The following is a 13,657-nucleotide window of genomic DNA, read 5'->3' as shown; positions in this document are numbered from 1 at the left end:
CCTTGCAAACTATCACGGATTACAAAGGGAAAGCCAGCCGTGAGATGTCCAGCAACGCAAGTTTACCATACAAGCTAAATACCTTCTATGTGCGATTCGAGGCTAGAACGCTGAACTATGCATGAGATCAAGAAGGCCGCGGGGCCAGATGGATTACCAGGACATGTTCTCAAAGCATGCACTGACCAACTGGCAAGTGTCTTCATTGACATTTTCAACCTCTCCCTGACCGAGTCTGTAATACCTACATGTTTCAAGCAGAACACCATAGTCCCTGTGTCCAAGAACGCCAAGGTAACCTGCCTAAATGACTACCGCCCCATAGCACTCACGTCTGTAGCCATGAAGTGTTTTGAAAGGCTGGCCATGCCTCACATCAACACCATCATCCCGGAAAACCTAGACCCACTCCAATTCGCATCGCACCCCAACAGATCCACAGATGACGCAATCACATTTGTACTCCACACTTCCATTCCCACCTGGACAAAAGGAAGACCAATATGAGAATGCTTTCATTGACTGTAGCTCAGCGTTCAACACCATAGTGCCCACAAAGTCATCATTAAGCGAAGGACCTTGGGACTAAACACCTCCCCCTGCAACTGGATCCTGGACTTCCTGATTGGCTGCCCCCAGGTGGTAAGGGTAGGCAACAACACATCTGCCACGTTGATCCTCAACATGGGGGGCCCTCAGGGGTGTGTGCTTAGTTCCCTTCTGTACTCCCTGTTCACCCACGACTGAGTGGCCGCGCACAACTCCAACACCATCATTAAGTTTGCCGATGACACAATGGTGGTAGGCCTGATCACTGACAATGGACAGCCTATATAGAGGTCAGAGACCTGGCAGTGTGGTGCCAAGTCAACAACCCCTCCCTCAAAGTGAGTAAGACAAAAGAGATGACCGTGGACTACAGGAAAAGGAGGGCCGAACACACCTCCATTCACATCGACAAGGATGTAGTGGAGTGGGTCGAGAGCTTCAAGTTACTTGGTGTCCACATCACCAACAAACTATCATGGTCCAAACACACCAAGACAGTCGTGAAGAGGGCACAACAAATTATTTGGCAAGGGTCCCCAGCTCTCCAAAAAGTTATACAGCTGCACCATCAAGAGCATCCTGACTGGTTGCACCACCGCCTGGTATGACAACTGCTCGGCATCCGACTGTAAGGTGCTACAGAGGTAAGCTTCCTGCCATCCAGGACCTCTATACTCGGCGGTGTCTCCAGCCACCCAAGTCATAGACTGTTTTCTCTGCTACTGCACGGCAAGTGGTACCGGAGCGCCAGGTCTAAGCCCAAAAGGCTTAACAGGTTCTATCCCAAAGCCATAAGACTGCTAAACAATTAATCAAATGACTACCCGGACTATTTGCATTTTATATTTAATAAAAACATTTAAACAATTACGCTGCTACCGGCTGTTTATTATCTACGCATAGTCACTTTACCCTTACCTACATGTACATATTACCTCAATTATCTCGACTAACCTGTACCCCCGCACATTGACTCGGTACCGGTACCACCTGTATATAGCCTCGTCATTGTTATTTTATTGTGTTACTTTTTTAAACTTTCGTTTATTTAGTAAATATTTTCTTAAAACTGCATTGTGTGTTAGAGTGTTAGAGTCTATTTTGTAAATGACATCGCCGAAGTCAAGAATCGGTAGTATAGTCAGTTTTACGAGGGTATGTTTGACAGCATGAGTGAAGGAGGCTTTGCTGCGAAATAGGAAGCCGATTCTAGATTTAATTTTGGATTGGAGATGCTTAATGTGAGTCTGGAAGGAGAGTTTACAGTCTAGCCAGACACATAGGTATTTATAGTTGTCCACATAATCTAAGTCAGAACCGTCCAGAGTAGTGATGCTAGTCGGGCGGGCAGGTGCGGGTAGCGATCGGTTGAAGAGCATGCATTTCGTTTTACTAGCATTTAAAAGCAGTTGGAGGCCACGGAAGGAGTGTTGTATGGCATTGAAGCTTGTTTGGAGGTTTGTTAACACAGTGTCCAAAGAAGGGCCAGATGTATACAGAATGGTGTCGTCTGCGTAGAGGTGGATCAAAGAATCACCCGCAGCAAGAGTGACATCATTGATATATACAGAGAAAGGAGTCGGCCCGAGAATTGAACCCTGTGGCACCCCCATAGAAACTGCCAGAGGTCCGGACAACAGGCCCTCTGATTTGACACACTGAACTCTATCTGAGAAGTAGTTAGTGAACCAGGCGAGGCAGTCATTAGAGAAACCAAGGCTGTTGAGTCTGCCGATCAGTAACTGTTTACTGTCATCAGTAAACATCAATTGATCATATAATTTCAGAAACAGGAGGATAGCCTCACAATACACCTCTCAATATTGACCACCATTAGATATTTTATTGATATAAAATAAGTGGCTTAGGTTAATTTCCCATCCTTTGTACATCCTTTGCCGATATACTGTTAGCTGATAATGTTTACTTTGCAAGCTACCTGTTGAAAATGTCTTTGTACAGTTGGCTAAACATACAGCGGTAAGTAAACCTAATGTACTATTTTCTCCAACCCAATATAGGCCTACCTAGCGAAGTTACCTAACATCCCCTTTTCAACATAGTTTTTTAATCACAATTGCTGCTAACAGACAAGTCTAGCTAGCTAACAACAGAACAGGTCAATATGGCTAGTTAACAAGCTACATTTCAGGGAATAAACTAGATGGCTATATTATCCAAATAGTGTTTTATTTGCTTGCCATCTATAGTGACAGTAGTCAGACAACTTTACCAGGAAGAGGACTTGTTGATGTCAAGCTCTTTCCAAAAGCCTAACCTCTGATGAAGCAAGTTAAATGACACCTTTTTTGCTTAGCTAGCTAGCTATTTAGCTACATGCCAAATGGATAGGTGACCTTCACGTATCTGAAATGACATGATCAATTGATGTTCACTGATCATGAAAAGCATGCAGTTACTTTCTATATAACTCTGATGATAGAGCATGTGGAATAATTGTAAATGTGTAGTTTGGACTATGTTCTTCAAAAAGTGATGATATTACAAACAAATAGTTCACATTTATTTAACATTCCCTTAAAAATGGCATGTAGTTGTCTATGGTTTAGCAGACCTGGGGGTCTCCTTGCCCCCCAGCATCCAAATTTAACGCTCTGCACCGTACTGTGACATTTTATTGATAGTGCCCTATTCAACAACACCTTGCTTGTTTAAGCAAGGAGAAACAAAGCTTCATTATGTTGTTAAGAGTCCATCTTAACCCAGAAACGGACTCAACTGCACGAATGCCCAGCCGTCCTGTCTTCAGTCAGCTGTTCATAACAAAAACGGTTATTTGTTTTTACGGTTATGTCGGTTAGGTTATAGGTTATTTGATCTCTGGCTGTGCAAATAAGTGGTAGTAGCTCATCTATTCATTTGCTCATCTATTACTGATTAGACACATGCTCTAATGTAGCATCAATCAAGTGTATTATCTCGCTTTTGAAGCCTGCGGAGGCTGTGAAATATGAACACGAGACTCACATCCCTTTGAAAATATAGATTTATATAATTTTCTATGGGTATCATGCTAAAGATAGTCCCAATTTAACACACTATGCCCAGTTGTAGCTCATTGAAGGGTTTACGCCCAGGTGGTGCAATAGGTATAACTTTTTGGTCCGTCATAGAGCGCATTTTACGTCGGGCGTAGTCTGGTTGCACCAGTTTGTTGTTAGTGGGCTGTAACTGACCCACTAACAACCAACTGGTGCAGCCGGACTCTGAAGTGAAAAAGATATAGAGTAGAGATAGTGGGGGCAAAAATGCTAGGTGGGGTAGCTTAATAGTACTCTGACACTGGGAGAGTGAGAGTGGACTAGTACAGGTACTCACCATCGGACCAGAAGGCCGTGCTCCAAGAAGTTCTTGAGGTTGGGCAGGGTCTGGCGCAGGTCTGGAGTAGACAGGCCATGCTGGTATCTCAACTGGGAAGGAAAAAGAAAGCATACATTAGCAATGACCAGAGCTTTCTGTAACATATCATATTGTACCGTACCATAACCTAAACAATCAGTTTAATTCACACATTCTCATGATTCTCTAGTTCCGATTCTGATGTCTCTGGACAAGGCAGATAATTACTACCCTACAGGGAGACCGAAGCAACCTGCCATTTTTTCATATCTGAAGCATTATAACTTCTCCCTTTGGGCTAATATCCACCCCAACATACAACAGGCACCCGGTCCTCCTGCCATGCTAACAGACATCTGTGCTAATGTGAAAGGTGTGTGGAGAGGGAGATGAGACGTGGGCGGCAATTAGAAAAGTCAGAATGCCAAACATCTGGAATAGAGATGGGGTAAAACCGCACATAGCAATCTCTCCCTCTATCCATTTCCCACTCCCTCTCTCCATTTCCCCCTCTCTAAGTGACCTAGATCCCCATTGGATTGATGACAATCCCTCTCTCCAGTCCTCCATCCATCAGTCATAAAATCAACCTCAAGTTATGACCGACAGGGAAGTAAGCCAAAGCGTTCCACAGGGATGCTGGCACATGTGGACTCCAATGCTTCCCACAGTTGTGTCAAGTTGGCTGGATGTCCTTTGGGTGGTAGACCATTCTTGATACACACAGGAAACTGTTGAGCGTGAAAAACCCAGCAGCGTTGCAGTTCTTGACACAAGCCAGTGCACCTGGCACCTACTACCATACCCCATTCAAAGGCACCTAAATATTTTGTCTTGCCCATGCACACTCTGAATGGCACACATACACAATTCATGTCTCATTTGTCTCCTCCCTTTATCTACACTGATTGAAATGGATTTAACAAGAGAAATCAATAAGGGATGATAGCTTTAACCTGGATTAACCTGGCCAGTCTACAGTGCATTCGGAAAGTATTCACACCCCTTGACTTTTCCACATTCTGTTACATTATAGCCTTATTCAAAAATGTATTAAATCGTTTTTTCTCCCCCTCATCAATCTACACACAATTCCCAATAATGACAAAACAAAATCAGGTTTTCAGACATTTTTAAAAACAAAAATAAGTTATTTACAAAAGTATTCAGACCCTTTGTTATGACACTCGAAATTGAGCTCAGGTGCATCCTGTTTCCATAGATCAACCCTGAGATGTTTCGACAACTTGATTGGAGTCCACCTGTGGTAAATTCAATTGAAGGCACACTCTTGTCTATACAAGGTCCCACAGCTGACAGTGCATGTCAGAGCAAAAACTAAGCCACAAGTTCGAAGGAATTGTCCATTGAGGTCCGAGACAGGATTGTGTTGAGGCACAGATCTGGGAAGGGTACCAAAACATTTCTGCAACATTGAAGGTCCACAAGAACACAGTGCCCTCCATCATTCTTAAATGTAAGAAGTTTGGAACTTCCTAGAGCTGGCCACCCGGCCAAACTGAGCAATCTGGGGAGAAAGGCCTTGTTCAGGGAGGTGACCAACAACCTGATGGTCACTCTGACAGATCTCCTCATCAAATCAAATCAAATGTTATTGGTCACATACACATGGTTAGCAGATGTTAATGCGAGTGTAGCGAAATGCTTGTGCTTCTAAGTTCCAACAGTGAAGTAATATCTAACAAGTAATCTAACAATTCCCCAACAACTATCTAATACACACAAATCTAAAGGGGTGAATGAGAATATGTACATATAAATATATGGATGAGTGATGGCCAAGCGGCATAGGCAAGGTGCAGTAGATGGTATGAAATACAGTATATACATATGATATGGGTAATGTAAGATATGTAACATTATTAAAGTGGCATTATTTAAAGTGAGTAGTGATCCATTTATTAAAGTGGCAAGTGATTGGGTCTCAATGTAGGCAGCAGCCTCTCTGAGTTAGTGATTGCTGTTTAGCAGTATGATGGCCTTGAGAAAGAAGCTGTTTAACAGTCTATCAGTCCAAGCTTTGATGCACCTGTACTGACCTCACCTTCTGGATGGTAGCGATGTGAACAGGCAGTGGCTCATGTGGTTCTTATCCTTGATGATCTTTTTGGCCTTCCTGTGACATCGGGTGCTGTAGGTGTCATGGAGGGCAGGTAGTTTGCACAACGGTGATGCGTTTTGCAGACAGCACCACCCTCTGGAGAGCCTTGCGGTTGAGGGTGGTGCAGTTGCCGCAACAGGCGGTGATACAGCCCGACAGGATGCTCTCAAAGTCCAGGACCCAATTGCACAGGGCAGGGTTGAGACCCAGGGCCTTCAGCTTGATGATGAGCTTGGAGGGTACTATGGTGTTGAATGCTGAGCTGTCCTCAATGAACAACATTCTTACATAGGTATTCCTCTTGTCCAGATGGGATAAGGCAGTGTGATGGCGATTGCATCGTCTGGGGACCTGTTGGGGTGGTATGCGAACTGAAGTGGGTCTAGGGTGGCCGGTAAGGTGGAGGTGATATGATCCTTGACTAGTCTCTCAAAGCACTTCATGATGACAAAAGTGAGTGCTACGGGGCGGTAGTCATTTAGTTCAGTTATCTTTGCCTTCTTGGGTACAGGAACAATGGTGGCCATCTTGAAGGTTCTTGAAGCAATCTTAAAGCATCCTCTGTGGAGATGGGAGAACCTTCCAGAAAGACAACCATCTCTGCAGCACTCCACCAATCAGGCCTTTATGGTGGCCAGACGGAAGCCACTCCTCAGTAAAAAGAAAACGCCAAGAGTGTGCAAAGCTGTCATCAAGGCAAAGGGTGGCTATTTTGAAGAATCTCAAATCTCAAATATTTAGATTTGTTTAACACTTTTTTGGTTACTACTTGATTCCATATGTGTTATTTCATAGTTTTGATGTCTTCACTATTATTCTACAATGTAGAAAATAATGAAAATAAAGAAAAACCCTGGAATGAGTAAATATATATATGACGCAAAACGGCATCCCACCAACACAGTTAGGGAGGGAGAGTAGTCCTAATCACCCCCACTCTGTCCTCTGAGTTTAATCTAACCTGTCTCATATCTCTACCCCACAGCAGAGCAGCATCACGCGCCACTTCAGCCGTATACTGCACTAGGCCCTGTGTCACTGACACCCACATCTGTTTTCTCTCCTCTGCTCTGTCATACTGCGACACCCATTCTTCTCTACACTCAAACCGCCTTCCCTGGTTCCATCCCTTTCTCCCTCCCTGGGTATCACTCGCTCAGTGCCATACATACACTACAGTGAGTGATGAACCACATGTGATTCTAATTAGGCCAGACACAGTACCAGTGTATTGTTCCCACCAGTGCTACACTCATCCATTACATACCACTGCCTACCGAGCATGCCTCACAGACTATATATATGAAGACGTTGGGGAGAAGTACCACGATAACAGAGGAATTACAGAGAAGTAAATGTTGGCGCCCCAGGGGCCAAAGGCCACGTTTCTCAGTTTGTGTTTATAGTTAGAGGAAAATAATGGTTTTCTTGGATCAGCAGTCATCTCAACACCATTCATCCAAGTCCATTTTTTTGTAGCCTGTTCTGTAATATTCTGTCAGGACTGTAATGCTGTGCGGTGGTTCTAGTAAAGTTTGACTAATGGCATGAGGAGTGGCATAAGCATTAACACATGGGTCCTTGCTGCCACTGCCAGAGCACACAGTACAACAGGGTGTGTGTGTGTGTGTGTGTGTGTGTGTGTGTGTGTGTGTGTGTGTGTGTGTGTGTGTGTGTGTGTGTGTGTGTGTGTGTGTGTGTGTGTGTGTGTGTGTGTGTGTGTGTGTGTGTGTGTGTGTGTGTGTGTGTGTGTGTGTGTGTGTGTGTGTGTAAGGGTGGATGGTAGGCCCCCTTCTGGCCCTGGATGGTTTGAGATGTCAGGCTGGTGATCAAGGAAAGGCAGGAAGCAGAAGATCCTGTGCATGGTTTTTATTTAAGGCATTTGGAGCAGATGCAGGTATTTACAAAATTATACAAAAGCCAACAAGATTGCTGGACCAGGCTCAAATTAAATAATAAACTAAGAAAAAAACTAGTCAAAAGAAGATAAAGACTGAAGATCAGTCATGACTAGTCCCTGGGACTCACAGAAGCCCCAACTAACCCTTGCAGAGACAGGTGGCCATTTTGAATTCAAAATAAAGCTCTACACCTGAGCATTTATATTTCTCCTGGCAGCGACCAGGTGACAGGAAACGCTTGTGTTATTAGAAAGCACTTTGTCAAACTAAGCCAATAAACACCTAGCAAAGACTAACACGCAATAACACTTTAGATACGTTAGAGAATATTATAACCTGTACGTTACAGATAAATATATAGAATATGTTCAAGATCTAGGATAGAGCAGAAACTCTTTCAACCTCCATTAATTAGTACTGGCGTCTTCCTTTTTAATGAGCAGACCATGGTCACCTGAGTGCTTACATGTTTGTAAGACAGAGATCTCTCACACACAAACATTTGTAAGTACTGCTTTAGACTAGCAAATAGTAGGCCTACTGCTTTCAACTAAAGAAATAATAAATCAACTTGATCTGATGTCTCTGTAATTTATATCCAATGTTTAGAAAATATTTAGAACAAATCAATCATAGGTAAGACACTCAACCAAAATGCATGTTTGGTGAGGTGACCAAGCAATTATATAAAAATGTTCTGAGACATGGGAGCAGTGAGGGAGCACAGAGTTAGCTGACCAGTGTGTGTTAGATCCTTCTTTAGCACAGGAAAACCTCCCAATTGATCTTATTCTGTATTAACAGTACGTGTGTGTGCGTGCATGCACATTTTGTGAACTAATTTGTGTGTATTTTGTGAACAAATGTGTGTGTGTGTCAGCACGTATGCTCATGCATAACCTCTGGGGGACCCATGGAACCAGAGTTCTCTATGGTATCTGCATAGACCTCCTGATCTCTGTGGTAGGTTTTGTGTTTTATCAAAAGCAGATCAGATTGAGCCAGGCAGAGAGAGGGGCGCACAGTACTTAGATCTAAACCCATATTGGTGATGAAATGACCTAAAACATACAGATTCTGGATAATCCTGAATGAAAAGTTAAAAGCATAAATATCATACCCCCCCAAAAATGCTAACCTCCCCTGTAATTGTAATGGTGAGAGGTTAGCATGTCTTGGAGGTATGATATTTGTGCGTCTAACTTTGACTGATATTCTATTGATATTCTACAATATTCAATTATTATTTTTTTTTTTACAATGAAAGTGACTCTAAAATGACACTACAATATTTACCATTGATTTCTATTCGGCACAAAATACACAACCAAAACAAACAGCAAAAACTGCAGTAATTTCTATACGGTTCCCCCGATAAGGATGAAAATACTCTCAAATTGAAGCTGACAGTCTGCACTTTAACCTCAGTCATTGTATCATTTCAAATCCAAAGTGCTGGAATACAGAGCAAAAACAACAAATGTCACTCTCCCAATACTTTTGGAGCTCAGTGTAAATGTACGTGATTGTGACGGCTATTATTTCCTCCAAAGCTATGTGTTGAAACCTTGCCAAGCGTAGAAATGGGATAGGGGCGAAGACAGACTGAGGGGTGACATCACTGGATTGTTCCGAGTACATTATTGTTGGGGGAATTGTTAGAGTGTTCGGGGGATAAAGAGGAGAGGATGTTCCTGAGTAGCACGCGTGTGAATGCTGAGAGGACTGAGAGATGACTCTCCTGGAACCTGGACAAAGGCACATGTCTTACTGCTGCAGCCTCTGGGAAAGATACAAGATAGGGAGTCTATTCCAGTAGCACTTCTCACGACACCTTGACAAGAGTTCCATCATTGCCACACAGGTGTGTACCAACTCTCTGCCAATGGGCAATACACAACATTTGACCAACAAGTGTCTACTTGGCACCAGCCCTAATATTTTGTATGTATTATGGAAAATATGAACTCGTCATGAGGGGCCTCAGTGGCACACGGGTCTGCATTCCTCCATGCAGTCAGGGCCGGCCCTAGCCTTTTGGGGGCACTAAGTTAAGTTTTGTTAATTTCCTGCAATTCTACACATTTTCCAAAGGGTGGAGAGATTTGTTTTTAGTTTTTAAATATGATATCTGAGTAAGAATGACTAACAAAATCAATGGGGCCCCCCCCCAGTCGGTAATTCGACCATGATTACTACAAGCATAGATAGCTTGCTGGACTAATTTACCAATTTAAAATGGGATAATTGAGTGACTGTCAGTGACTGACATAACAAGAGACAAACTGCTGATGCACAAGCAAATTTAGAAATTGCACCTTGTGAATTGTATAATTCTGACCAGCATGGTCTAGCTGGTTATGCTGGTTACCAAACTCTGCTGTGTTTTGGACACATACCAGCTTATGCTGGTGACACCGGTATACTCGTGACCAAGCTGGTCCATGATGGTCTGACCATACCCATCATATTTCCCTGCATTCTGATTTTTATAATTGTTTGTTTCAATATCTTTGTTGTGTTTTTGCACGTACATTGATTGACTAATTAATCTTATGCTACACAAAGATAAATAACATACATTTTGCAAAACGAATCCAATCTGTCAGCTGGACTTATTGCACCCGTTACTGAAATGGTTGTTTCAGTTTAGATGGTTTAGGTAGTCTGATTTATTCATCTTTCTAACCCTGGCAGTTGGGGCGGCAGCGTAGCCTTGTGGTTAGAGCGTTGGACTAGTAACCGAAAGGTTGCCAGATCGAATCCCAGAGATACAAAGGTACAAAATCTGCCCCTGAACAACGCAGTTAACCCACTGTTCCTATGCCGTCATTGAAAATAAGAATTTGTTCTTAACTGACTTGCCTAGTTAAATAAAGGTAAAATAAAAATATTAAAATAAAAGTCATTCTGAATGCATATTGTGGGTGAATAAAAGTTCAAATCGTTGGATATCCCCACTGTCTGGATTCCAATAGGAATTAAACATCACTTTGCAAGACGGCGTGACTTGACGCATGATGTGACAGTGAAGGCTGGTTACCAGCAAAAAAACATGCAGCGAAGAGTGATCACCACAAAAACACAGCGAAGGCACCAGCAAATATACAACAAAGTTTGGTCATTATTTTTCACGTCACAGGATTATATAGACTAAAATCAGTACCCTGTGGATGTCAGTTGACTCCACCATCGACAAACATTCAATGTGACGCCACATAAAGACCGTTGAGAAAACAACAGTGAAGCTGTGAGTGTGAAAGAGAGAAATGTGTGAGACAGCTTTGCCTGACATAATGCTGGATGTCGCTTTCAATTAAAAGCAACAACACGGCCTTGAAGAGAGAGAAACAAACAGCTCAGAGGGAGGGTCCGGCTTCTCAAACAGACCAGTTGTTTAGTAATATGTCACAACTGACAAGGCAAGAAATAAACTCTGATTTTGTTCTCCTATGATATTCAAATCACATGGCCTGGAATTTGAGAGAGTTGTTTGGGAAAAAAGTAAATAAATATAATCCTAAACATTAACATTTCTAGCCTTCAAGTTTCTAGGTCATACAAATATTAATACAAATTGCTTATGAGTAACGTGTCATTTCTCAAAACAGAGAGTACAGGTGGGGTCTATGAGGAGCTTTCACAGTGTGGAAGTCCCCTTTCACCTGGCCGCCGGCTGGTCAGCCTGGGCTGTGCAGAGTGCTTTGTGATCAGGCTAACCAGATCGTGGTGAGAAATTACCGGGGCCCAATGAGGCCAGCTGTAAGGCGAGAGGCCCTGGATGGGGCCGCACCCACAGGAGGGGGGGTTCTTTCACATGACGTGATGCTAGCTTTGGGCCTGACTGAAACAGATCCAGCACAGCTCCTCTCTTCAGGCCTCCTCGCACACCTTTGTGTCTGTCTCCTTCCTGCCATGTCGCCCATTGAGACACTTGCACTCAGCCACTTCACAGGCCCTGTACAGAGCACTGGTAGAACACAGGACACTGAGCTAGTGTTTTTGATACCGCTTCAGGGCCGGATGTGTGTGTGTGTTGCAGGATGTGTGAACGGAGCGCTGAGCTCTCACCACCACTAGAGGAGTCAAGGATACCTCCCAGTCCCATCCACCATAGCAGGACCAGAGAGCCACAGGAATGCAGCATCTGTGTACAGCTCAGCTCCTTCAATCCAACCGGGGCCAAATACGTAAACATACATTAGCTGACTAAAGCGTCCCAACCCGCTGGTTTACATGCCACCCATAACTCTGTGAAGGGCTGTTTGTTTTCGACTCAGGCTCTGCCACGCAGCTACGTAAACATCCCGGCTTATGCAATGTATTATTGTTTCCTTTCTTTTTGTCACAACCAATCGTCCTAAGAGCTGAAAACGCCACAGTGAGGGCCTCTCGTCCGTTCTGAGGTTAATTGCTGGTGACTTTCCGTACAAGAACCGCAGGGTCAGCCTTCGTAATGAAGCGCTCCGCATTCGCTGTGAGATCATTTGAAGAGCCGTTTGTCAGCACAGAAGTCACAACAGTTCAAGCGGCGGGGAATATTAGCATCACCTGACAAGCGGTGTGTCTAGACTTCCACCAGGGATGGGGCGCAGACTCGCTAGAGGAAACCTGAAATGTGTTTAGGTTTTCATCAGGAGGATTATTTTTCACGTCACAGGATTATATAGACTAAAATCAGTACCCTGTGGATGTCAGTTGACTCCACCATCGACAATTACTCATGATTTCCAATCAGAATAGTACTAAATTCTAATCCTGATGGTAAATGCTGCAGTTCTGTCCACTATAGTAAAAATATAAATAGTATTAGTGTTTCTCATAATACATCAGGGAGAGTAGGCCTAGTCCTTTCCGACTCCCTAAGGAGGGCAATCAAGGGGCCTCTGCTGGCTCTACTTCAACTTTAGAGGGGCCTAAGCAGGTGTGGCCTACCAGGCCAGTTCCAGGTCAATAACAAGGCCTCCAGTAGAGGTCAGGACAATCTGTAGTGGTGGTCCATATTTCTCCATACGTCCATAATACAGTCTCTAATGAGGGTCCCTGGTTGTTACGGGAAGAATATAATGGCTATGGCTGTCATCTATACTTTTAGTGATTTTTCATTTTAAAACTGTGGTATGTGTGTTAAAATAAAACAAAATGAAATTCCATAAATTTTGAAGAATACAAATTCAAATGTGAGAAGGATGTCTAGATTTCTGTGACACAAAACATCAAAAACAAACAGATAAAACAGAAACACATACATGGTTTTTACATTCAAAGAAATTAGAAAAGCTTAAGAGCATCCATTGATTGTATTACCTTCTTATTCTTACAGAGAATAGTATTCAAAGTGGCAGTCATTATTAAAATCTACCTTTAAAAATATTGAATAGGATGTTTTTTTCTTAAAACATTTCATTTTATGGATGTCATATTTTTGCATGAATTATAATCAAATTCATCAACATTCTTTTCGTTAGTGGAGAATCTTGGACTATCAAAAACAAAAAGAACATGACAAGCTTGCCGATGGATGCCCTTACTAAATATTTTACCCCAGTCCAGCAGAAGATCCACCCAGAACATAGTCCATGTGGGCTTTAATGACATTATGAAGGGCAGCTCTGAACAGTTGAAACTGGATTTTAAAGAGCTGATTGATTCTCTGCTAGACACTAATAAAAGCCATCATATCTGGCACTTTGCCCTCTCTGAATCATGGCATTGAACGCTTTAG

The 13,657-nt window shown here is 43.1% G+C and overlaps 1 protein-coding gene across 2 annotated transcripts in view; it reads right to left on the bottom strand.

Moving 5' to 3' along the window:
- Window positions 1-13,657, bottom strand: part of LOC139532642 (UV radiation resistance-associated gene protein-like) — a 146,054-nt gene that overhangs the window by 11,316 nt on the left and 121,081 nt on the right. For both annotated transcript variants that reach the window (XM_071330525.1, XM_071330535.1), the window contains exon 14: window positions 3,889-3,980. In XM_071330525.1, the coding sequence (XP_071186626.1) occupies window positions 3,889-3,980 (92 nt within the window). The remainder of the gene's footprint in view (window positions 1-3,888; window positions 3,981-13,657) is intronic.

The sequence above is a fragment of the Salvelinus alpinus genome, chromosome 1 (assembly GCF_045679555.1).
Source record: "Salvelinus alpinus chromosome 1, SLU_Salpinus.1, whole genome shotgun sequence".
Classification (NCBI taxonomy): Eukaryota; Metazoa; Chordata; class Actinopteri; order Salmoniformes; family Salmonidae; genus Salvelinus; species Salvelinus alpinus.
Note: the sequence above shows the minus strand (reverse complement) of the source record. Positions and strands in the feature narration are given on the sequence as shown.